At 35.2% G+C, this 26,106-nt stretch overlaps 2 protein-coding genes across 2 annotated transcripts; one reads left to right on the top strand and one right to left on the bottom strand.

Moving 5' to 3' along the window:
* Window positions 1–1,534: 1,534 nt before the first annotated feature.
* LOC128231977 (fatty acyl-CoA reductase 1-like) lies at window positions 1,535–20,276 on the top strand. The gene is made up of 13 exons (XM_052945287.1): window positions 1,535–1,574; window positions 2,031–2,228; window positions 5,525–5,700; window positions 6,056–6,235; window positions 9,626–9,803; window positions 11,593–11,637; window positions 12,658–12,776; window positions 13,513–13,580; window positions 14,690–14,771; window positions 16,072–16,161; window positions 16,812–16,941; window positions 17,721–17,848; window positions 18,263–20,276. Exons 2-13 carry the CDS (start codon window positions 2,031–2,033, stop codon window positions 18,420–18,422), a joined length of 1,554 nt encoding a protein of 517 aa, XP_052801247.1. The 5' UTR covers window positions 1,535–1,574; the 3' UTR covers window positions 18,423–20,276.
* Window positions 20,277–22,965: 2,689 nt separating this feature from the next.
* Window positions 22,966–25,640, bottom strand: LOC128231849 (40S ribosomal protein S13). Its single transcript, XM_052945075.1, has 6 exons — window positions 25,544–25,640; window positions 25,158–25,206; window positions 24,564–24,642; window positions 24,170–24,339; window positions 23,335–23,435; window positions 22,966–23,044 (listed from the first exon to the last, which is right to left on the bottom strand). The coding sequence occupies exons 1-6, from the start codon at window positions 25,564–25,566 to the stop codon at window positions 23,011–23,013; spliced, it is 456 nt and encodes a 151-aa protein (XP_052801035.1). The 5' UTR covers window positions 25,567–25,640; the 3' UTR covers window positions 22,966–23,010.
* Between the last annotated feature and the right edge of the window lie 466 nt (window positions 25,641–26,106).

Raw genomic sequence — 26,106 nt, forward strand, 5'->3', positions numbered from 1 at the left:
GCAAACCAGAGCAAATCCTGAGGTGCAAACACCATCTGACTACTTCAGAATAACCTTGTTCAATGTCTTCAAAGACAGATACAGTGCACAACATGTATTGCCTTCAATAACAGGAAAGGATTACATGCTGCCATCAATGTATGCTGCTAAGGTCCCTGATCGCCACGAAACATTTGACACATTTAAAACAGAATGGAATGTGAGATGGAGCATCGCAGCCGCAAGTTTATCTTGACTACAAGATACCACGAAACAGACCAATAAGGACCTGTACCCTAGCATATTTACAATATTCGTGGTTCTTCTTACTATGCCACCTACATCAGCCTCTTCGTGAAAGGTCGTTAAGTGGAATGAAACGAATAAAAACTTCCTGCGAACGACAATGAATTTTTAAGCGACCGGTTGTCACCCTTGGCCCAAATTCACAGCCACAAGAGCATGATCATAGATGTTGACCGCGTCATCAATGTGTTTGAGTCGCGAAAATGCCGGAAGCTTGAGGTTTTTTTTAATGATCCCGGTAAGTCAACTGTGCTGTAGAAAGCGACATTATATTTACACACGCACGCACGCACGCACACACAAACACACACACACACACACACACACTTAGATTTTGGTAACAAACTGCATTAATATTGAAATTTAATAAATAAAATGTTCAATGTTTTACTTCTTTGGCCGGTCTTCTTTAGCTAATATACGTACAAAATTGATTTAAGGTAAAACATAATGATATTGTTGCTCTCTTTAATGTTTTTACAACAACGAAATATACGCCAAAACGCATCTACAATCACCTAGCTAAGCAAAATTTCCTTGGGGTGGGGAGCATGCCCCGCGGGCCCCCTAAAATGTGGCCTACACATATATTTTCGTCAAGCTACGCCCCTGACCTGGAATGACAAAGTATACCTCATTTCTTATTTTGTTACAATATACTCATCTTAATAAATAGATTACATGAACATATTTGTTGTAATTTTATCTAAAGACATATATTTTTGAACGAGTTTTAATTATAGTAATCAGATTTTCTTCGAAGAGGTATAAAAGGAGATAACTGCATTTAGCCCCTTTTACTGCTAGAAATTCTCCGATAACATGAAATATAATAGCGGTAAAAGGTGCTATCTGTACTTGGCACCTCTTTCTTCTTGCAACTATCATTTTGAACAGTGCCATTGATTCCCCACCCTCACCACACACGCACGCACACACACACTTGATGACAAAACACCAAAGACCAAACGTTTCGATTGTTCCAAAACCTTTAAAAATAAAAAATAAAATGTAATCGTAGTTAAGTTTCTGAGTTTCTCGCTAGGGGGTGAATGTTGGGAATAATAATAATAATAATCATCATCATCATCATCATCATCATCATCATCATCATCATCATCATCATTATCAAACACCACTATTATTATCATCATCATCATCATCATCATCATCATCATCATCATCATCATCATCCTAATTAATGACTTGCCGACCGATCGTGTTCAATAATATAATTCGTTAAGAATTTGGCCTTTTTCATCTGACTTCCGAGCTTGTCACTTGACAAGGTAAATATTTGATATTTTTTATATGTTTGACAATTATTTGCTGTTGATTTTATGTTTTATTTTAAAAGTGAACTGTATAGTATTTGTTTAATAGGGTTTTTCTTTTCAATTGGCAAAACATTTGATATAATGTTTACATCTTAGATAGATTTCGGATTAACATTATTCGGACAATGTTGTTCAAACTTGCATTATTTACTTATTTCAGTCTCACCTATTCGTTTTTTTTCACATGTCCTTGGGTGTTTTTTTTTGTATTATAATTTTTTTTTCAAGATATTACTATTTTTTTCAATTTAAAACATGACTCACTTACTTGTAAATGTTGGCAGTGATTTGTTAATGCTTTTTTTTGTTTATTTTGTGACTGAATTTGGTTATTAATTACTAAATAGTTATAACTTCAAATGCATTAATGTGTCACTTTTAACCGACTATAATCTTGAATCTTGACAGATGTCGTCCGTCCCATCAATACCAGAGTTCTACGCAGGGCGCAGTATCTTCATCACAGGAGCCACTGGGTTTCTGGGTAAAATCCTTGTAGAAAAACTGCTGCGATCTTGTCCGGATGTTAAATGTGTTTACCTTCTCATTAGACCTAAGAAAGGAAAGGAAACACAAGAAAGGCTAGAAGAAATATTAGAATCCAAGGTATTTATTTCTTTACTCAGTATTATTCCAATGCACTCTCAGACATCATCGGTCATACTAGGGTCAAAGCATGACTTTTATTACAAGTTAACATGCATGCACCTGTCATATATCTTCTTGAATGTGTTGGAAAATAAAACAGTCATTTATCATGGTTGTAATACCCAATTAATTGGAAAAAAAATATGTTCCCATTGAATATACATCTCCTTAAAGACAAACCGCAATGTTGTTGCAGGAAACTAGGTTGTGACGGTTGTCCGAATGGATTAGTTGCAATTTTCAGGGCTCTCACTAGGCTGAATATTTTGGGAGAAGTGACTTCTCCCTTCAGTCAATTTAGGGAGAAGTGGGGAGACTTTAAGGAGAAGTTATACTTTTCATAACACCTGATGCAAAAACTATGCCATACCACACCTCAGTTTATATTCACATTCAAATTGATTGCTATAACTAGATAAAATGTTCATAAAATAATGTATCGTTTTTGGCTCAGCAAAAGTGTATTTGTCAATGTCACATAGTTTATCTCCAAATAGCATCTAAAATGAAACAAAAACCAAGACAGCTAAGGATTTGAAACAATCAAAATGACTTATAAGTTAACTGACAATATAGTAGGGGGACGAATCTTATTTTGGTACGTTCGGGATTGGGTACGAATGTCACATTCAGCTATGCTGTTATTTACTTGTCTCTGGCTAAATGATTTTAAATATGCTGACATTTAAGAACCAAATGACATTTAAATCACGGTCCTTGATGAAAACTTTACCAATACATAATGGGAGGTTGAGAAATTAACTCTGAAAATTGTTCTGACAAAATGGCAATCTCGCCGATTTTTTTTGACATCGTAAACAGGAGGAAAATAATGTAAGTACTAAAACTCTACATAAAGCAAGTCAAATAATATTTGTTGTGTTTACAAATCAATTTTTTTTATCATGTGCATTTCACTAAAACCAATATTAAATATTTGGTGATACGTCATGTTATTGATTTTCTGAGCGCCACCTTGCCGATGGCCCGAGATGGCTATGACCGTCTGCTTCAAACGCAACACTGTTTAAAATGTCTTGCATTGTTTGTTCAATACATATATGAATTACTTTATAACTTCATTAATGCTTGACACGATTTTTATGCCCCCGAAGGTGGGCATATTAAAATTGCACCGTCCGTCCGTCCGGCTCTGTAACTTTCCCTTGTATGGACAGATTTTAAAATAACTTGCCACATGTGTTCCACATACCAAGACGACATGTGGCGTGCAAGACTCGTGTCCCTACCTCAAAGGTCAAGGTCACACTTAGTGTTTATTCACAATGGAGTGCTGCATATAAGGACATAGAGTATAGGTTGTCGTGTCCGGGCTGTAACTTTCTCTTGTATGGACAGATTTTAAAATAACTTGCCACATGTGTACCACATACCAAGACGACGTGTCGTGTGCAAGGCCCGTGTCCCTACCTCAAAGGTCAAGGTCACACTTAGTGTTTATTCACAATGGAGTGCTGCATATAAGGACATAGAGTATAGGTTGTCGTGTAAGGGCTGTTACTTTCCCTTGTATGGACAGATTTTAAAATCACTTGCTACATGTGTTCCACATACGAAGACAACGTGTCATGTGTAAGACCCATGTCCCTACCTCTAAGGTGAAAGATACACTAAGTGTTTATTCACAAGGGAATTCTGAATATAAGGACATAACAGTGTAGGTTGTCAAGTATGGGTGGTATTTTTTTATGTTCAGAGGCAATTTAAAATAACTTGCCATATGTATTTGACACGTAAAGGCAAGATCAACTTTTCATGTACTGACCTTGTTCGTAGCTCAATGTCACATTCGGGGGCATTCGTCACATACTGTGACAGCTCTTGTTCATAATTATGTCGCCATTTCTATCTCATTTTAACGAATGTATATCATTTGATCAGGGTCTTCTCAATGTACATTCTGATTGGTTAACTTTCGATAGCTCCGCCTACCGGCGATGTTTTGGTATTGGATGACACGGCCCAATCATCGGATTAGGAGATTATCAAATTTTATGAATGGCTAATTGCGATGTTTTGACTAATTGGACAGTGGCCAAATACTCGCTGATTGACAGATTTACAATGTGCTAAAATTTTCGGCGAAGTTAATGTCGCTTTGATGATACAAATGGGCGAAGTCTGGGAATTTTAGGCGACCACTTCGTCCAAGTCGCCCCCTCGCGAGAGCCCTGATTTTCCATTCTCTACCCATTTTATTTGAGACTCCATTAGTTGTTTTGTCTTGATATGTTTTATTTGTCAATGAATAAGTGTATTTAATCAATAGAATACAACCTACATTCTCAGCCAATAAAATTGCAAATTCATAAAGTAATGCCGTTAATCATTAGAAATTTCAATATTCGGGGTGTTCAAAGGTAAGCCTACTGCCACTCGCCCGATACTGACTCCCTGTGTCAGATTTTGCTTTGACAATGTGTCAGTCATTGAGGTTGTATGCTAAGTCAGTTAGCTGGCCCAAAGTAATATCTTAGTGTAAGAAAGGCTCGTTCCAAAGCTCACTATGCCCATTCTTAATCTTACTTGAACTATTACATAATTTGATTTTAAATGAAGTTTAGTAATTAAGAAATTTGATAGTGGCCTCATTTGACCAGTGGCCAGTTGTCAATCAAACAAACTAATAATAGGATTATATTTTGTAAATAAATATAAGCACATGGTTGCATTATTCAATGGATTAACTAGTAAACCAACAACCTCCAACAATAACTGCTTTGGTGATTGATCCATCTTGATCATGCAACTAAATAAACTATGAATACGCTGTAATCTTTATATTAATCATTTTAAGTCTTAAACATTTTCTTATCAAAACAAAATCTCAGCTTTCTTATGTATTTAATAAATAAATAAAAATACAATAGCCCTATATCATGATTTCAATTGTTTGCCAATGAAACCATCTCGAAATAAGTATAAAATAACACATTGACATCTACACTGGCTGTATATTATCATAGCTTAGGGCATCATTTCCAAAAGAATGTTTTGTCTACTGGCCTAGCATGATTTAAAGCAACCAATCAACCTGATTAAAATCAATAATGGCTGACTGAATGACAAAAATAAATCTAAGGCAATTTTTTAAAATACTGCAATCATATTGGACAAAATATAATTTTGAAATGCTGATCATTATCCAGGTACATATGAATTAGATATGATGCATGTACAAACATATGTTGTCAGTTGAATTGCAAATTTTTGCATACCTCGTATATTTTCAGCTCTTTGGGAAGGTAAAGGCTGATAATCCCGATTTCAGGAGCAAATGCAAGGCCATAGAAGGTGATATTATCAAAGAGGGACTTGGTATTGATCAGTCAGACCTTGACATCCTGTCTAAGGAAGTGTCCGTTGTATTCCACTCTGCTGCTACAATCAAGTTTGATGAAGAAATGAAGTAAGAGAAATTTAATATAAAGACATATACCTGTCTTAAACTATTGTTTAAAAAAATTGTAAGCTATGACTCTTAACGAACAAATCAAAACTGCTTTCAGATTATAAAATTAAAATGTAACATGTTACAATGCAAACGTAATATATTACAATGTAAATGTAACCATTGAATGAAGCCTTCTTTAAAAAAAAGATAATTATAAAAAGTAAATAAACCCAGCTGTATGACCATAGTACATATTACATATGCCATGATCGTATTAGCCTGTAGGCTGTTCATATCTTGAAATAAGCATCTTTTTAAATTTGTATTGTAAAGCTCTAACCTATCATGCTGATATTTTTGTTGCTTGTAGGTTGTCGGCGGAGATGAATGTATCAGGCGTCAAGAGCATGCTAGAGATTTGTAAGAAACTGCCAAACCTCGCCTCCTTCACGCACATATCCACAGCGTATGCCAACTGTGATCAGGAAAAGATAACGGAGGATATTTATGACCCACCACTAAAACCCGATCAACTGCTTAGTGCATGCAGGTATTGTATATAAATTTTCTGACAAAAATGCATTGGTTTAAAATATATATATATTTTTTTTTTTATATTTAGTGTAACTATGTAGGGATAACTAATGCTAGAGGTTTACTGGGTTTACTTGAGGTAAGATTTCTTGAGAGCATTTAAGAAAATCTGCATGATTAGTCAGTTTAGACATTTGTTTTTTAGAAATCGGCTGCAGGAGTTTTATTTAATGAATATGTTACAGGGCTTCCTTAAAAGCTGTACTCTCACAGATATACCATTTTTTACAACTTTTTTTTTTTTTGTCTTGGAAAGAGCAATTTTTTGCGTAAATATCTGCAAACCAATGATATGTGATTGCTGGCAAAAAATCAGATCATAGATTTTCATATTTCTGTTCGAAAATTAATGTTTTATGGCTTAAACTAATGGTTTAAAAAAAATGCATAAAACATCAATTTTTGAACTGAAATATAAAAAACTGCGATCTAATTTTTTGTCAGCAGTGTTATATAACTGGTTTCCATGGATTTTCTTAAAAATTGGCTCGTTCCAAGACAAAAAAGTAAAAAAAAGTTGTCAAAACGTTCAATCTGTGAGAGTGCAGCTTTAAAAAAGTTTGGAAATATATCACTCCCTTGAAATGGGTTAAAACTTCCAAAACCTTTGGAAGTATAAAAAGTTAAAAAAATTTGGACAAAATTTCCAAAAGAGAATGCTTGCAAGTTGGCAATACCAAATGTTGTGTTAATGTTACATTTAAGGTCATTCTAATTAATGTGGTTTATATCCAACTGGCTAGTTTTAGTTGCTCATAATGTACGATAGTGAAGTATTTTTTAATGTTTGAGAGACTTAATCTTCCATCTTTGGTATTAAAACTTCTTAAATTGAAGACAAAGAAGTCAATTGACCTTCCATCATGCATGTATAGGAATCATTGAGATTTGTTTGAAGATTAGGATAAGTACATTGCTGTGTTATATGTTCAATACAAGATTTAGGTTAAAGTGACACTCTTATTCAAAATCAATACATAGACATGTATAACAAACATCAATTAGGACTGATAAACCTTTGACTACTTACTAAATACAGTTTAACACCGCTATTCCGAACACCATTTATCCAAAATTATCGCTATTTCGAAAGTATTTTTTTGTCCATATTTTACTCCTTCTTTGTTTAACTTAATCTTTTATCCGAAATTCTAGTCCAAAATAATCGCTATTCCGAAGTAAAAATTACGGTCCAGATTTGGAATTTCACACCTATTTATCAATTCTTTTTTCGAACTTGATCATGTCATAGCTTTTCCCACTAATGACTATACTTTAATTCACTTGGGCATCGGCTTGAGGTGACATTATGGAGCACAACTAGCACTTGTAAAAGAATGACATTGAGCATGCGTATGTTACAAACATGGATGTCAGAAAATTAGCGATACATTTGGAGATACAGTGTATATAATTGCTGGTTAACACAACCTAAATATGGCAGATTTGTGGTCTAGTTGTAACACACTTGACTATCAATCCAGGGGTCGCAGATTCGCTTCTCTGTCGCATTACCAAAAAAAAAAATACTAATCGTCTTCCGGGAGGGATGTTTAATGGGGGTCCCATGTAACAGTGCTATACACTGGTGCACGTTAAAGAACTAGGTCAGCTATAACCAGAGTTACATTCTGTCTGTGCACTATGCTCCAAAAACCTAAAATGACTAACAATTTAAATAGAGCACTCACCGAATGGGCAAGTTCCGAGTGCGAGTATAAATAAGCTTACACACCACCACCTGAATATTTGCTGGTTAACACAACCTGAATATCATTCGAAATTGTCTGCCTTATCAAATTCGTTTGCTGCATTGCTCACTCCACCCGCTATCAAACAATCTGTGCTATGTTCCGAATGCATACATGTGCTGTCATTTTGTTTAAAATGTTTTATTCTGTTTAAATAAAGTAGTATAATAACAAATTAGTTGTCATCAACAAATATTTTTTTGTATACCAAACATTATTCAAACCGAATGTAACGTATTGGTAACATGTAACCAACTGCAATCTTCACAACTTAGTATTTTATGTAGGGATGGCAACGAGTAGTAAAATTAATACTCGAGTACTCGGACAATTGTTCGATCGAGTACTCGGGCACTCGATTACTCGGAAAAATTGCTTATGTGTTCGCAAAGACAAGATAGTGTATACATGTATCGTTAATGACGTTTATTGTGCGTTGGTCGTATTATTGGTCATTTTCACCTTTAAAGTAAACTTTCATTACGCATTTTAACAAAAAAATGATATAAAAAGAAAACAAATGTTGTTTCAGGCTTTTATTTTGTCTTATTCGTTTCATTTTATACAAGTTTGAACTGCAGAAATGAACAACAATCAGAATTACAATGAACGAAAATTAATAGCATACATAAAACTGATGATTCAATACGAAGTTCAGTTGTTCAGTTGTTTACTCTACAATTATTTTATTTTTTTAAATGATAGTTTTTCGTACTGTGTAATTCTTGTTTACCTCATTAATATTCATAATTCTTGATTTAAAATATCAACCAATGCATTGTGGTAATCATTGCAAAAATAGTTAAAATACGGTTTAAATACGCCCATTAAGAAATCAATTCTCGATACTCTTTCGCTCGTTAGCGTCCATTGTTTGATGAAAGGTCTCTAATTGGTATACAATAGAATTGTGTCGGTGAAAGTACCGCTATCAAAACTTCGCTAATTGACATCAGTGCTAATTTGAAATAGGGGTCCTTTGTTGACAGTTTGCAACTATCAACTAATTGATAGAGGTCAATTGTGTACACAGCGGGGATTAGAGGGACCGTAAATCTTGGCAACTAACCATTGTCTGTAAATCGTGTATTTGGTGATCTTTATAGATTTTTTTTCGAGTACTCGAGTAGTGATTTGGTACTCGAGTACTCGGATGTTCGATCGAGTACTCGGGTACTCGTTGCCATCCCTAATTTTATGTCATCTATAATTGGCGGACACTGTCATTTTCTGAAATAATCTGTTGGGTCCCTATGATTTCAGTTTAACCGTATTCAACTGTAATGCATTTATGGAAAATATCAATTACTGATAACAAGATTGTAACTGTTTATTTAATAGCAGAAAGCGCAAAAATATTAAATGATTGGTGAATGCTAAAAGATTTACTATGGTCTACTATAGTCTAATAAAGGTAGTGTTTTATGTTCATTTCTTTCAAATCAAACTCGGTGTCCTTCATTCATTGTTTTCACCATTTATCCATCTCTTTTGGAATATTCAAACAATATTATTAATTGTGTTTTTTTCTTATTTGGGAATATGAGTCAGAGTGCATCTTTAACACTGTGATATTTTACTTACATCCTTAACAGTTGGATGGATGCTGAGACAATGAACACTCTGACCCCAAAGATGATTGGTTCCCGTCCCAACACTTACACATACACCAAGTCTATAGCCGAATACCTCATCAAACAAGAGGCTGGCTCCCTGCCTGTAGCCATCTTCAGACCGTCCATTGTGGGGGCTACGTACCAGGAGCCTTTCAGGGTAAGAGATTTATATCAGTGACCAGGTTGTTTATGAGTTAACTTGCGTAAAGAAATGTTGATAATTAAAAATGCATTGTTATTGGTATGTGTTTTTAATATTTTTTTAGCTTGACCCTTTTCTTCAAGGAATAACATTCAAGGTGTCAGATGGTGGCATGAATAAACAATTACCTTGACAATGACTAACAAAGCATTCTAGACAAATAATCATGGTGCAAATCTTGCCAGAGACAATGCACACATGTTTATCAAGGCCCATAACTGTGACTTCAATATCTGGCTTGTTGTGCTCCTTATTCAACTGTTTTTTGTTTTTTTTTTAAAGAAGAGCGTTCAAGTTTGCCTCACTCTTATTTTCCAATGTTTTAATAGATATATTTAATGAAAGGAAAAACTGGAATGTGTTTATTGGTACACATGTACATTATGTAATAATACTTTTTAAAGCTGCACTCTCACAGATTGAATGTTTTGACAACTTTTTTATTTTTTGTCTTTGAATGAGCCAATTTTTGCGAAAATCCATTTAAACCAGTTATATAAGACTGCTGGCGAAAAATTAGATCACAGATTTTTATATTTAAGTTAAAAAATGAATGTTTTATGCATTATTCTTAAACCTTTAGTAACGAAAATCAAATATGCAAATCTGCTGTCTGATCTTTTGTCAGCAATCTTTTATCATTGGTTTGCAGATATTTACGCAAAAAAAAATCTTTTTTACAAGATAAAAAATAAAAAAGTTGTAAAAAGGGTAAATCTGTTAAGAGTGCAGCTTAAAGAAAATCATTCCTTGAGATTAAACTTTTTAATCATAAACCCAAATTCTTATCAGTACAAGTTCTTGGCATCAAAGTTTTAGCTCTACTGGCCAAAGGCCAGAAGAGCTTATGCGATAGTAATGTGTACGTAGTATGTCCATCCGTGCGTCCGTGCATCTGTAAACAATTGGTTGTGAACACGATACAGTCTTCATTTTTGATTGTATCTCGATGAAACTTGTACAGTATCTACGGTAGATATCCATTAGAGCTCGGTTCCTTTTGAAAACCAGCCAGATCCGCCCATGCATGCCTAGATTATGGGCCTTGATAGTATAAAAAAAATGCTATTGTGTAAACATTTGGTTGTGCACACGATACAGTCTTCAGTTTTGATTGTATCTTGATGAAACTTGTACAGTATCTAGATATCCATTAGAGCTCGGTTCCTTTTGAAAACCATGCATGCCTAGATTATGGGCCTTGAAAGTATAAAAAAAATCTGTTTGTCTGTAAACAATTGCTTGTGAACATGATACAGTCTTCAGTTTTGATTGTATCTTGATGAAACTTGTACTGTATAAAGATATCCATTAAAACTCGGTTCCTTATGAAAACCAGCCAGATCTGCCCATGCATGCCTGGATTATGGGTCTTGAAAGTATAAAAAAAATGCTATTTTTAGCTAAGTCTATTTTTAGCCAAGTTTACATGTAAATGTTCAAATTATGCCCCTGGGGTCATTACTGCCCCCCCCCCCCCCCCCCCCCCCCCCACGGAGATCATCCCACAAGGGACCAGTGCGACAACGCAAACAACCTCGGCACGAGCCATGCCAGTAGAGCATAGGCCCTTTTGGGCCTCTTGTTACAAAAGCCCTGCTATATTAAATCCAGAATTTGAGCAAGTCCAATAAGCAGGGTGTGTGGGCTTGTGCTAATTTCAACCACAGGAACTTGAGAATTTCAATTACATAATTTAGCAGCAAATATTGTATGGTTATTCTAGAAATGTGCTTGTTTTCAGGGATGGGTGGACAATGTAAATGGACCGACCGGACTTCTCGCTGCAGTATGTTTTTAATGGATTAACTTAACTATTTTAAAAGTACATGAAACATTGGTTCATAAATATCATGAATCACAGAATCATGACTGATGATTTAATGGTAAGGTAAGTGTTATACTTTAGAAATTATATTTCATAGGCTTAAAGTGACTGTCTTATTCAAAATCAATACATAAACATGTACATAACAAACATAAATTCAATAAACTTTTAACTACTAACTAAATAAAAAAAATTATGGAAAATATTAATTACTGATTACTGTAACTGTGTATTTAATAGCAGAAAGCGCAAAAATATTAAATGATTGGTGAATGCTGAAAGATTTACTATGGTCAACTATAGTTGTATAAGGTAGAAACACCATGTTTTATGCTCAATTATTTCAAATTCAACTTGGTATCTTTCATAAGACCATTGTTTCCGACATTTAATCATCCTTTTTTGAATATTAATACAATATTATAAATGGTGGTAAATTTTATTTGGGAGTATTAGTGCATCTTTAACTCTTAGACCATCTTTTCTCAGCAGAAGTAAGATATTAATGGTATTATTGGCACATTCAAACTGTTTATGTGAAAGATATGTCAAGTAGGTTATAGAAATAAACATTTTTTGCCGAGATTAAATCAAATCACTGCTAGAAGCCAATAATGTATTTGCAACTGTGGCAAACACTAAAGTTATATTGCACTATATATTTTGATATTAAAGAAAAAAGGATAGAAAGCAGAAAATGAATGAGACATAAAAAGTGATATACATTGGTGGCGATGGCTGAGTGGTTAGCTTGTCTGACTCTACAAGAGGGTCCGTGGTTTAATGCCCACTCAGAGTTTCTGTGATAATTAGTTCTAGTTATCTACCAGGAATTGTACTGGTTCTTGGTTGCATGTTCAAATTTAAGGAAAAATAACTGTACAAGTGTTCAAGCTCTACAGAGCTTATAATGTTACTTCTTCAAGATTGTGTTGTAAAATAGATCTTACCTTTATGACTTTACCTACATGTACATGTCAGATCGGTAAGGGTGTGTTGAGGATCATGAAGGGTGACCACGATGCAACGGCCGACCTCATTCCCGCGGACCTCGCCACAAACATGCTGATTGCTGTAGGATGGTACACAGCTGTTCACAAGTATGTGTTTTTTAGCAATTCAGACATTTATAAAGGCGAACAATTTCTGTCTGTTTCTTAAATTAATGCCACTTGGAACCTTTTCATTTTCTGGTTTAAACTCTGGTTATAACATATTTTATTTCATGAAAAAGTTCATGTGAAGACCTTGTAAGTTGAAATTAAATTGTAACCTTTGAAATGAAACTTTTAGGGATGAAGTAAGATGCAATCAATGCTGCCAATATTTTTGTCTTTTTTTATTCATGGTCTTTTAAAATGTTCAGACAGGTTTGGGAGTATCGTGGATAGAATGCCATAGATAATATGTAATAAAGTTTATGAAATAAACATTAAAGCTGTTAATGCACACCACATGTTTTTAAAATTGTTTTTAACTTTCCACTGTTTAAAAATCCGTAATTTATTTGTTTTAATTTAAAGGCTTCACTAAATGTATACTTGTGATAAAGAAATGAAGTTTTTACTGATGCTCAGTTACTTATCTATTAGATTGTCAGGTAAGCATATTGGTTAGAAACCCGGGTTCTATTCCCAGCCTGGATGTATGTGAGTTTGGTTAGTGGTCACCAAGCCTGACTATTGAGTTTTCTATGGATTCTCCAGTTTTCCCCACGACACAATCACACACACAACATTCTGCTAACGAGAGTGAATTAGTAAAAGTTATCATAACTTTCTTCACAATCATGGTAAAAAATATAATGTTTAAACCAATTACATATGTATTATTCAGGCCAGATGAAATCAAGGTATTTAACTGCACATCAGGGGGTATCAACAAAATGACATGGGGCGAAATGGGTGAGTGTCATAACTTATATATACATGTACATGTAGATAAGGCCATACCAAATTTATGCTATGTTTTAAGTCGAGTTACAAAAAAACCTTACGGCAGGAAAAACCTGCATTGAAAATAAATACCAACCCATCTTATATTTCATAAGAAACATTTTATTACAGCTTAATAGTGCAAAGCAGTTATAATCGAAAACACTTAAACAGTTAATTTTTCAATATAAAAAGTGTTTATGTGTGAAAATTTCCCAAAATGAAAAGGCCAGGCTTGTTTCCAATCATTGCTTATTTTTAGTTATTACAATCTGACAGGCCAAGCTTATGGATTTTTATGCCTCCGAAGGAGGGCATATTAAAATCGCACCGTCCGTCCGTCCGTCCGTGTGTCCGGCTCAATAACTCGTGTCCGGGCTGTAACTTTCCCTTGTATGGACAGATTTTAAGATAACTTGCCACATGTGTTCCACATGCCAAGACGACGTGTTGCATGACAGACCCGTGTCCCAACTCTAAGGTCAAGGTCACACTTGGGTGTTTATTCACAATGGAATGCTGCATATATAAGGGCATAACAGTGTGGGTTGTCAACTATGGGTGGTATTTTTTATGTTTACAGGCAATTTAAATTACTTGCCATATGTATTTGACATGTAAAGGCAAGATCAACTTTTCATGTACTGACCTTGTTCATAGGTCAATGTCACAATCGGGGGCATTCGTCACATACTGTGACAGCTCTTGTTTTATATATAGTCAGCAGTTATTCAACCCAGAATAGGATTAAAATGATTGTCCCAATCTATAAATCATATTAACAGACTTTGAATGTATTGTTATTGTTTTTCCCTGTGTACTAAGCATTGAGGTTTTTCCTGATTTCTCTGCTATTTTTTTGTATGATCTTCTGTAAAATTCATTAATAATTTATTATGCATTTCCCTACCCACTTTTTTACGTCTTCTTACTTCCTAAGAAGTTAATTTACTGTATAAATGAATAAGAGACAAAAATATGTTCATCAGATTGGCTAAATATTAATCTGGTTGCATGTAAACATCAAACAACTGTTTATTGATTGTGGCCTCAGTGGACATTATTTATTATATTTTTAGAGAAATTGTCGTTCGATTGTCTGATGAAGAATCCGTTAGAGAATGTTGCAAGAATTCCCAACCCAAGGTTCACAAAGAGTGTGTAAGTCATCATGGTACTCTATACATTACAATGATACTATATAGACTAGTGTTAAGTTGTCATAGTACTCTATACATTACAATGGTACTATATAGACTAGTGTTAAGTTGTCATAGTACTCTATACATTACAATAATACTATATAGACTAGTGATAAGTTGTCATAGTACTCTATACAGTACAATAATACTATATAGACTAGTGTTAAGTTGTCATAGTACTCTATACATTACAATAATACTATATAGACTAGTGATAAGTTGTCATAGTACTCTATACAGTACAATAATACTATATAGACTAGTGTTAAGTTGTTATAGTACTCTATACATTACAATGGTACTATATAGACTAGTGTTAAGTTGTCATAGTACTGTATACAATTATATATTTATATAAACAAGTGAGGTACACATTTATATCAATATAGGTTTAAGTTTCCCATTACAGAGCATGGCATAATGCCAATATGCTGTTTGACCATTTCCTGTCTGCATATATGATGTCATGTTTTCATAGATGTTGCATATTACAAAGTGTGGCATGATGCCTATGTGCTGTTTGACCATTTTCTGTCTGGATATATGATGTCATGTTTTTACAAATGTTGCTTATTACAGAGTGTGGCATGATGCCGATGTGCTGTTTGACCATTTTCTGTCTAGATATATGATGTCATGTTTTTACAAATGTTGCTTATTACAGAGTGTGGCATGATGCCAATGTGCTGTTTGACCATTTTCTGTCTGGATATATGATGTCATGTTTTTACAAATGTTGCTTATTACAGAGTGTGGCATGATGCCGATGTGCTGTTTGACCATTTTCTGTCTAGATATATGATGTCATGTTTTTACAAATGTTGCATATTTCAGAGTGTGGCATGATGCCAATGTGTTGTTTGACCATTTCCTGTCTGCATATAAGAGGTCATGTTTTTACAAATGTTGCATATTTCAGAGTGTGACATGATGCCAATGTGCTGTTTGACCATTTGATGCCTGCCTATGGGATGCCATGTTTTCATAGATGTTGCATATTTCAGATTGTGGCATGATGCAGATGTGCTGTTTGACCATTTGCTGCCTGCCTTTATGATGTCATGTTTCCACAGATGTTGCATATTTCAGAGTGTGGCATGATGCAGATGTGCTGTTTGACCATTTTCTGCCTGCCTATGTGATGTCATGATTTCATAGATGTTGCATATTGCAGAATGTGGGATGATGCCAATGTGCTGTTTGACCATTTGCTGCCTGCCTATGTGATGTCATGTTTTCATAGATGTTGCATATTTCAGAGTGTGGCATGATGCCAATGTGCTGTTTGACCATTTGCTGCCTGCCTATGTAATGGACCTGTACATGTGGCTGTCCGGGAGACGCAGAATGTGAGTGTAACTTTTGTGGTGATATTTTAAATAAAGACAATATTTTAAATAAATAATAATGCTTAGAGTGCATCCATCCTGGGCTCATTCTTCAGGTACCAATTTGAGTTAAATTTTTAGTTGACAAAAACACAAAGGTCGAACTTCTTGTTAGGGAAGTATAATAGGAAATAGGTTGCAAAACCATGTATACATGTTCTAGCCATCAAGGTGATGGACAGGACCCGTGTTGGAACGGCAACGTTCCAAGGTCAAGGTCTCTGGATTTAAAAATACCTTTATTTTGGTAAGCCAAACCCACCTAGATTCTGGATTACTATTAAGGGAAATGTTGGCTGCAGTTCCTGCCATCTCGCGTCCACAACAATAGTAGTTTGCTGAATCATCATCTCTACGCTAAAAATATTATTCCCTTATCATTTTGTAGGTGTGTAAGTCAGGCGACGACATACCACTTTCTCTTCATTTGTCCTCTACTGAAGAAAGGCAAAATGCTCAGAATGGTTCAAACTCCCATGCAGTCACAATCACATGAATCTTCAAACATGAATCTTCAATTCATACCTCAAAGAAGTTTTCACTTTGCTCACTTCATTAAGAAAACATCAAATATAAAACAACAATGACATAAACAAATAAATATATTGTAGGTTCGTTCGAATCCAAGACAAATTAAGGAAGGCAGTTGGAACTCTGGAGTTTTTCACAACACGGGAGTGGCAGTTCTCCTACGACAACATGTACATGCTTGAAGGGCTGTTGTCTGAGGAAGACAAGAAGGTTGGTACTTATAACATCATATTTTGGTTTCTAACTTTAAGTGTAAAGAAGTGATTTGGCATAATGAAATATGATACCTAACTGCGATATAACAATGATTTCTAGTGTTCAAGACACCCAATACCATATACATAAGACAGCTCCACATGTGTACTAAAAAAAATAACATTTCTTGTAAGAAAATTAAATTGGTTGAATGTTACCACCCTGTTTGATAAAGCGACAACATCTGGAGTAGGATTACATACATTGCAGTGAAAATGTAAACAAAAAAGTAGATCTAGCATGTTCATCCTGTTTTTTAAATCACTAACTATTCAGCTTTAAAACCTATAAAGATGCAAAGTACTATAGCCAATGGTCTGAGATGGTATAACCAAGATTTGATTCACTTTCATTTGTTTAAAAAACCCAAAGAATGCTGAGAAGTCATTTGAATTGGTGTAATTTGACCTTGAGCCTTTGGCCTAAATCCCTCTTACTTGAAGTAAATGTTCAGGATTAGGTTTGTTACGTGAGGGCTATTCCATTTAAACATGTAACCCCTGCGGGAAGGCACTTTTAAATTTTGCCATCCCCCTACAGCAGCAAAACTACCCTTGTGGGGTCAAAATTAGCGAAAAAAGACACCCACCTTTATAATGTTTAAATAATTGCCTCCCCCCCCCCCCCCCCCCCCCCCCCCCCGGGGTTATATGTTTTACTGGAATAGCCCTGAACATTATCTTTGATCATGTGACAGCATATCATTATCAGATCTTCCTTTCCACTTTTTTCAGAATTTCAAGTTCAACCCGAAGTGCATTCACTGGCCGACATACATGGAAGCCTACTGCCTTGGAACCAAGAGTTACGTGCTCAAGGAACAACTATCCGATCTGCCCAATGCTAGAAAGGCTATGGTCAGGTATGTGTTAGCTATGGTAGGGTAGGGGAGAAACATTCACTGCTTTTTCACCTTTTTTAACAGAGGCTGAAGTTCGACTGCTGGTATTGGCCAACCTTCATACCAAGTTTGAGGACCACTGGCCCAAGAATACTTCTGTTATCAATCACACAAGCTTTTTTGTAATTCAAGGTCACAATGACCTTTTACCTACTGACCCATCAATTCCGTCACCTGCAGGTTATGATCAACATCTCTTACAAGTTTGAGGACAAGCATTGTCTCATTATCAATCAGACAAGGTTTGGTTCACCGAATGACAGATGTGTGCTTAGCAATAGCTGGGATAATATAAATGTGTTAAGAGGAGAGTTTTGTAAATACTGCAATATTTTAGAAAGCCAATCATTTATTAAAACAAAATTTCTATTTTAGACTTCAGCGATTGACGTTAGCCTTCCAGATAGTTGTGTTTGTGATCGTGTGGCGTCTGCTCGTTAAGCGTGTCGCAGTTGCACGCGTTCTCTGGAACATGGTTCTTGGTTGGGTCTCAAAGTTGCTACAGAAAATCCCGGGCTTCGCTCGATCAACATAAATCCGTCGGAAAATTAGATACCTTGCATATCCTCGGAATCATGGAAACAATCGATTAAACAAAAACATTTTTTATATGGAAGTATTTTAAGTCTGTTAAAGAGAAGTTTTGAGAAGCAATAAGCTAGATATATTTTAGCTAAGCTGTTTTTACGGAAAAGTTGAGGTAATGCACTAATGTTGGTGTCATATTTGGTTGTTATTAACATTGACCATATCTAATCATTTGTTAAGATATGTTCATATACCTTCTCTTGCATTGTATTATGTAAAACCAAGGGCATTTTCAAATACTTATTAATATATGAAACTCCCCACAATTTCATATACGATTGTTTCATTTATTGCATGCCATGCAATTGTTTAAAAATAACGGTGATTTATATCTTGATTAACTCACCATTTAAAAGAGTGAGTTCATCGAAACATTATTAAACTATTTGTACTAATTCTATCGCGATACAAGGTAAGAAAAAAATCTAATCCCACAGGGAAGAAAAAATAATTTTAATTTCAGGTATGACGTCATTTTGCTTAAATTTGGCGCAATTTTACCATTAATGATAAATTATTGCTGAATTATAAGGATGAAATAAAAGAAACTTTGTCTCAGTGTAAGATTGCAATTTATTTTGTTTACACCAAAAAGTAACTATTAAAATAAAATAAATATCATGATGTTCACTCCTTGAAATATTTTGCCATCTTACATTGAAACAGAAATAGTAATCCTCTTATATAAACAATGACAAACAAATATGTTCAATGAAGTTTGGAAAATTAAGCATAATATATATTGTAGAAGTATAACCCACATTACCACAGCTTACACGACACACTTACACGCTTGGTTGTCTGAAAATCTTAAATAATGCACAGGCGTTTTTAATAAAATGATACAAAGATCAGTCAATTATATCCAACTTGGATAAGTAACCCACATGTGTTGTTTTTTTGGCCAGTTTGCACATTGAAATGATTTGATTGGTTGATAGTAACTAATTTGATTGGTTGATAATAATTATTCGATAAATTTTGACCAATCAACAAACATTCTGGTTCATTTTGACCAACCCAGTGAAGTATCTGGTTTAAATGATATAAGCTGCAGATGTCTGTTCATAATATATTTGTATCTCTCTTATATTCCATGTATTAGTTATATTGCTGTAAAATCTTTATCTGTGATATATGTTTTTAGTTTTATACATTTTTTTACAGGACTTGTACTTTTTTTCTATTTTTATTAGGTCTTTTTTGTTGAATGTTTTCATGTTGGTAGTCATATTAAAGAGTAGGTATTGCTTATTTTTAATTAAAGTTTAAATTTTTAAAGAACACAAGAACACGGATAAACGTAGTAAAAATAATTTTATTACAGCTTACATAATTTATTATGATGATTACTTATCATACAGTGGTAAAAATTAGCACAAGCCCGAAAGCCCTGCATTTGGTAAAATGCTTTCCGGGCTTGCACAAATTCTGGGTTTTATACAGCAGGGCCTGTTAAAAAATGTCATGCCAAGCAGTAGTATTTGATTCCGGCTTGTTCATCCAAAAGACTAATTTTGATGACTGCTTTTATGGTATGGAAGGAGAGTAAGTGGAAATGATTGAGATTGTAGTTCAGGAAAAGACAATTTGGACAGTTCGAGGCCTTTCTTGTTGACGTCTAAGTTCACACCAACCATGTAGATGTTGTCAAGAATTGATATTGGAACATTTATTGTATCTTTGATTTCATACTTGATGATTTTGATATTGTAAAGTTGAACAAACCTTGGAGTTGCTGTATTACGTTCTTGAATGTGCAATTTTGTAATTTCTACACAAAATAAATTTTCACACAGGCCATGTTAGTTCCATTAATTTGAAACCTGTGTCCATAAGTGCAGATACACATGTCCTAGTGCAGATTATAATTATCTTCCATGACTGGTCTTGTAAGATGTTCATCCCAACCATAGTGTTTTGCCGAAACAAGGCTTACCTGGGCGAGGGTTTGGATCTCACATAAGCGGCCATGGTAGATGCTTTTTCTCCAATCTTGGTGGGACAAAATATAGTAAAAATGCATTCACCATTGTCGATGGAAAGCTGGTTCGTAGTGAAAATAATTTGTGTATAGATATGTGGCTGTCATAGATGTGTGATTTAAAATATGTTAAATGTCAAATTGTTCTTTAAAGAGTTTTGAGAAGAGAGCAGCATATTTCTTAAATGCAGTGTGAAAACCTTTGTTTTTATGACATTTGAATCAGAAGTTTTACTTTGATTGCCACAAGACAAGTTATGTCCATCATTTTATTGTTTTCATCAACATTGATATAATCGCAATTTGAACACAAAAATCATAACGACAGCCATTCTCTGAATTCACATGTAAAACAAAGTAATTGCATGATGACTATAAAAAAGAAGTTCCCTACAGTTACTTTTTTAATCTTTGCTCGTGGGCGTAATAATTTCCAGCATGGCCAAATATTTATTTTGATCTACTAATATGCAGTGGGATGAACACATGTATCCTCATTGGCAACCTTCATACCAAGTTTTATCAAGATAAAATCAACACTCACTTGTTTCTGACTGTGCAAAGATATTTTTGAACCAAGATATTTAAGGATTAAGCTGGTGTATAACGATTTTTTAATCCCCCGCAATGGAGTGGGGAGGGGATTTTAGGAATGCACTTCGTCCATCTGTAACATTTCATATCCGGGCTATAACTAACTTATGCATTGATGGATTACCTTCTTACTTGGTACAAATGTTGTCCTCATTGATACGATGTGCAGTGACCTTGACCCGGGTCCATACCACAAAGGTCAAGTTCACACTAACCATTTAAAGGTCAGAGTACACATGCTTGTGTCCACACTAGTAACTTACTTATGCATTGATGGATTTCCATATTACTTGGTACAAATGTTGTCCTTATTGAGACGATGTGCAGTGACCTTGACCCGCGTACATGCCTTAAAGGTCAAGGTCACACAAGACATTTAAAGGTAAGAGTACACATGCTTGTGTCAGCGCTATAACTTACGCATTGATGGATTACCATTTAACTTGGTACAAATGTTGGCCTCATTGAGTGACCCACTATTTAGAAACTTGTTGTGACAACAAACATTTCTACGGGATCTCATTATGAAGCTATTTATTCTTTTAGTACATCACCTAGCAATATGTTCATATATCGAAGAATATTTAGGTTACCGATCAAACAACTTGTATTTCCTATATTCCCACTCTTGACCAGTGGTAGTGTACAATTTTGGTCAGATTCAACGTACCAGTCAGGTTGCGAGAAAAACAAAATATACTAAAAAACAACCGCGGGATATAGCTGTCCTTTGGACTGCCTTGTTTAGGCTCAAATAAAATGTTTGTCTAAATCAATTTTTACTGAACTTAAAGAACAAGACATTCATGCCTACAAGTGACCCCCCCCCCATACCATGTATTGTAAACAACCTCTGTGTATTGATCTTGATCTAATCATATCTCAGATCTGAGTATCCTGCTGTGCAGGTTTTATTATAGAAATGGACCCGAGCCAATAAACAAACAGAAAATTGGCCCCTACTGTGACATCAGTGCAATTAGCAGGATATGCACAGCAGGGGATTGTCATGCCAAACATTCCTTAAACTAGGCCTTTAAGCCTTTCTCACAGACTGTCTTGGCCATGAAAGCGACTGGTCCAAAATGCTGGTCAAGTAAATGGTTGCTGTTTTGTTCGTCATTTTCTCTTTAAGTCTGCTCAATCCATTGAATGATTTTGACACCATCATTCACTACTGGGATATCGTGCCGAGTGCATAATCAAGGTGTGTATCTTCAAGGGTCAAGGTCACAGGGGTCATGAACTAATTCTTTGTGTCCCCTATTCAACTCCAGAGGAAATGAAAGGACTTCCAAACTATAGATTGCTTTGGTTGTAGGTGAGTAAATAATCAATGGACATTAAATTTTGACTGAAGACAACAAACAGGTCATCTACTGGTTATGACCAACCAGCATACCAAGTATCAAGTTCCTGGGTCCAAACATTCTCACGTCATTGAGTGAAAAGAAGTGTGGCGTTCAGCCTGGTGACCAACAAATTGTTTTTTAACCAGGTCACTGTGACCTTGACCTCAAAATCATTAGGCGTCATCTACTAATCAAGACCAAATAGCAAACTAAGAATGCCGATCCATGGTCATGACTTTATAATTTTCATTTTTCTGTTCATTATCTTGCAGTAAATTTCCAGCTTTACATTCCATTAAATAATATTTTTCAGCTGAAAATGTGTCTCTAATACCATATCCCAATTCCACATTGCATGACATCTGATGTACCTTGTTTGTTGCAGTTACACAAAGTTATGAAGTTACATTTTCTGAACTAATGATACACCTCAAAAACATAACCCTATTTTAAAGAGGCACTAGTTTTTGTTTGAAAACAAAGCAAAACTGTGAGATCAACTCCTGTCTGAGATCTATCACCAGAATGGTATGCAACACAAACCACAATTCCAAACAAACTTTTTGATTTTTTTCTTTCTTTATTAAGTCTGTACAGGTAAACAATTACTGGACCATAGCGGCAGCCGTGGCGGAGGCACTGAAATAGACAACATTTGCAACTGTTAATTTAAATGTCAGTTACAAATTCAAGCATCAACCCGACAGTAAACAGTTTCTAAAGTGACCAAAAAAAACTTATTTTCAAATTGACCAATGAAATTAAACAAGGCCTGTTGTTATCTTGTAGACTAAAAATCTTAAGTTAACAATTGAAATGTGATGATGATCTTACTGTCTTGATTCTATTACTTTTGTCATTAGTTTGTGTAAGATTTAAAATCCCAATGCCCAACACTATTGAATAGGTGAACTTCAATATAAACATACTATTTCCAGGTTGGTGGCAGGACTCTCTTGGTCTTGTAGTATCTTGCCAGACGGTGGATCCTGCTTTCGACCAGAATCAGACGGAACTTGGCATCCTTGTCCTGTAAATCAGGCACAAATTGTTAGAAGATTAAGCTTAGCAAATTGTTCTCTAATAGAATACATGTCTTTGCTTGAACAAGAGAAATGTGCAGTTATAACATTTGGGCTGGTTGCACAGAGAAGTCAAGTTATTTTCAATTTAACATTCAAAATGCAATGCTTCTTGGCCAAGAAAACAAACGCACTGCATCAGTTCTAAGACTAATTTAGTGTTGAAGTTTTTAAAACTGCTGCTTCCAAAAGTACAAAACTAGTTTGGATTTTTATTCAGATTTAAAAAAGGGCATGCTGCAGAAGAGGGACTGGGTGCTATCTGAGAAAAGGACACAATGACTGTATTTGGATAAATCAAATTTTATCATAATGAATTTGACAGAAATTGCTAGGAAAAGCAATATTAAGTTTCACCTGCCAAGTATGTCCGGAAAGTTTTGAGACTGTGTCTATATTTCGAAACGTTTTAAATATAAAAGTTTGTATGTACTTATGATCACATTAAAAGTTAACATAGCCTAAATACGGGCAGATTGACAAAAGAACAGAGTGCAGCACCTTTGGTTTCCATAATTCTTATGCTAAGGCCCTGCAAGTTTTAGCAACTGCTCAATTTTAAAATCATCAGAAGAAAATCTAACGTCTGCATGCCATTATATTCTATTCTTAATATTCAATTTGACTAAACTCATTACTTTACATGTACCTCCTAGTCTTAAGCTTATGTTCAAGTACTTGCCTTTCTGCTGCGTTCCAAATGTTTTCTGATGTTCACAGCCTTCTTGATCAAGAAGTAAAGATCCTCCGGGATCTCTGAAGCAAGACCCTTGCTCTTCAGGACACGCAGGATCTTGTTTCCCGTAACAAAACGCACTTGAGCAACTCCATGGGAGTCCCTAAGGATCACACCTGAAGAAAGGCAAAACATCTGTTGAATATGTGAAATACTTGATATCAGTATTAAAATGTTCATAAATCGCAATAATCTAAAATTTAGACGGGATTTATATTCATGACATTTATTAAACAATCTCGAACAGTTGTTAATTTACAAATGTGGTAATTTTCATTCGTCTAGGCCAACCTTGACGCATGAACATTAAAATAAAACTACAGAAATACACATGACCTACCAATCTGTGATGGGGTGAGACCCTTCTTTGCTAATTTAAAGATCTGTTCCTGTACATCTTCAGATGTCAACTTCAGCCACTGAAAGTAAGGGAGAGTAGACATACTTATGTTCAATAAATATCTTTAAACCACTGTCTTCAAGATAAGGCCAAGATTAATGCATCTGATACAGCCAGTTCAACTATATAGACTAATGCGCCAGTCAATTGTAACTTGTAACCACCCCCCCCCCCCCCCGGTTCGGGGGTATACCAGGGGTAGCCGAGGAATGGGCTGTTTTTTTTCTTTTCTGGTGGCCCCGCAGTGCCGGGTGAATGCGGTGTTTTTCTGCGCAAAATATAGCGAAGAATGGGTCTTACCGAAGGTCCCTGGGTGCGGGGGAATTTGGCGGGGATTTTACCAGGGGTTGGCTGGACCAAAAGTCAAAGTCCCCGCTATTCCTCTGACCTGGGGGGGGGGGGGGGGATTTACAATTGACTGGTGCATAAATATAGCACTAAAATTACACAATGACAAGTACCAGCCACTATTTAAACTGACTGAATTAATATCTGAGAATAAAGTACTAAAACTATCCACAAATCTTTACTTACTGTAGGCACCGACCTCCTGTATGGGAGTGCTGACTGGGAAATACCCTTACTGAAATGGTAAATGGGGACACAAATAACTATTTTGTTAGAAACAGTTTACAAAAATTGCATTATGTTAAATTGTTTGGATTAACGTAAAAGAAAGAACTATTAGGCTATCTGTATCATTTGCTAAGACATCAAAATCACCCATTCCGTGAAATGTAGTAACTTCGGAACTATGTGGTGGTACACGTGGGAAAATGGGGGTATTTTACAAAAATACAGCAAAGGTTATGCTCTTATGATGATTATATTCGCTAATGGATAAGCCCTTTGTCGCGATAGGGTGAAAATTTAAGCTTTATATGTGTTCTATCCTAGTCCAATTTACAAATTATTCCTACCCGGGATTGTGCATACGACCCATGCCGATTACTTGTTGAGAAAGGACCCGGATGAGGAAGCGGTTTTCGAAAAAAAACTTGAGTTGTCATAAAAGCAAACGGTAGCAGACAACAGTTTATTTTAGGAGACGCCTGGATTACTTGTTCTTATATAGAAAATTGCTTTGAACGAAATTGTCTTTATGCAACAGGAAATAATTCAAACAAGGGCTAAGGGTTCTATTTGTCCATACTTACATTTATCATGTTCTTTATAATTCCTCGATGTAAACTAATTTGTTATAACCAATTCGACGGTAAGTTATTTCGTACACTGTACATAGCTTGTTGAGTGTGGTTCTAGTACAGGTACTGGTACACTAAATAAGTAAAAAAAAATCTTATACAAAGTCAAAGTTAAAGATGCACTCTTACTCCAAGAAAAGATTTTCAACAATTAATAACATTGTTTTAATACTCCAAAAAGGATGAATAAATGTCGAAAACAATGGTTCTTATGAAGGATACCGAGTTAGCATAAAACACGATATTTTTACCTTATGAGACTATAGTAGACCACAGTA

The sequence above is a fragment of the Mya arenaria genome, chromosome 4 (genome assembly GCF_026914265.1).
Source record: "Mya arenaria isolate MELC-2E11 chromosome 4, ASM2691426v1".
Lineage (NCBI taxonomy): Eukaryota > Metazoa > Mollusca > Bivalvia > Myida > Myidae > Mya > Mya arenaria.

What these genes read in the sequence shown, in the direction of transcription:
- LOC128231849 (XM_052945075.1), bottom strand. Translation starts at nt 25,566, where the DNA reads ATGGGTCGTATGCACAATCCCGG. An exon ending in GGTCGTATGCACAATCCCGG is followed by an intron (nt 25,207 to 25,543) that starts GTAGGAATAATT and finishes TTACCATTTCAG; the next exon opens with TAAGGGTATTTCCCAGTCAG. An exon ending in ATTTGGAACGCAGCAGAAAG is followed by an intron (nt 23,436 to 24,169) that starts GCAAGTACTTGA and finishes CCTGATTTACAG; the next exon opens with GACAAGGATGCCAAGTTCCG.
- LOC128231977 (XM_052945287.1), top strand. Translation starts at nt 2,031, where the DNA reads ATGTCGTCCGTCCCATCAATACCAGAGTTCTACGCAGGGCGCAGTATC. An exon ending in AAGTTTGATGAAGAAATGAA is followed by an intron (nt 5,701 to 6,055) that starts GTAAGAGAAATT and finishes TGTTGCTTGTAG; the next exon opens with GTTGTCGGCGGAGATGAATG. An exon ending in TGGTACACAGCTGTTCACAA is followed by an intron (nt 12,777 to 13,512) that starts GTATGTGTTTTT and finishes TGTATTATTCAG; the next exon opens with GCCAGATGAAATCAAGGTAT.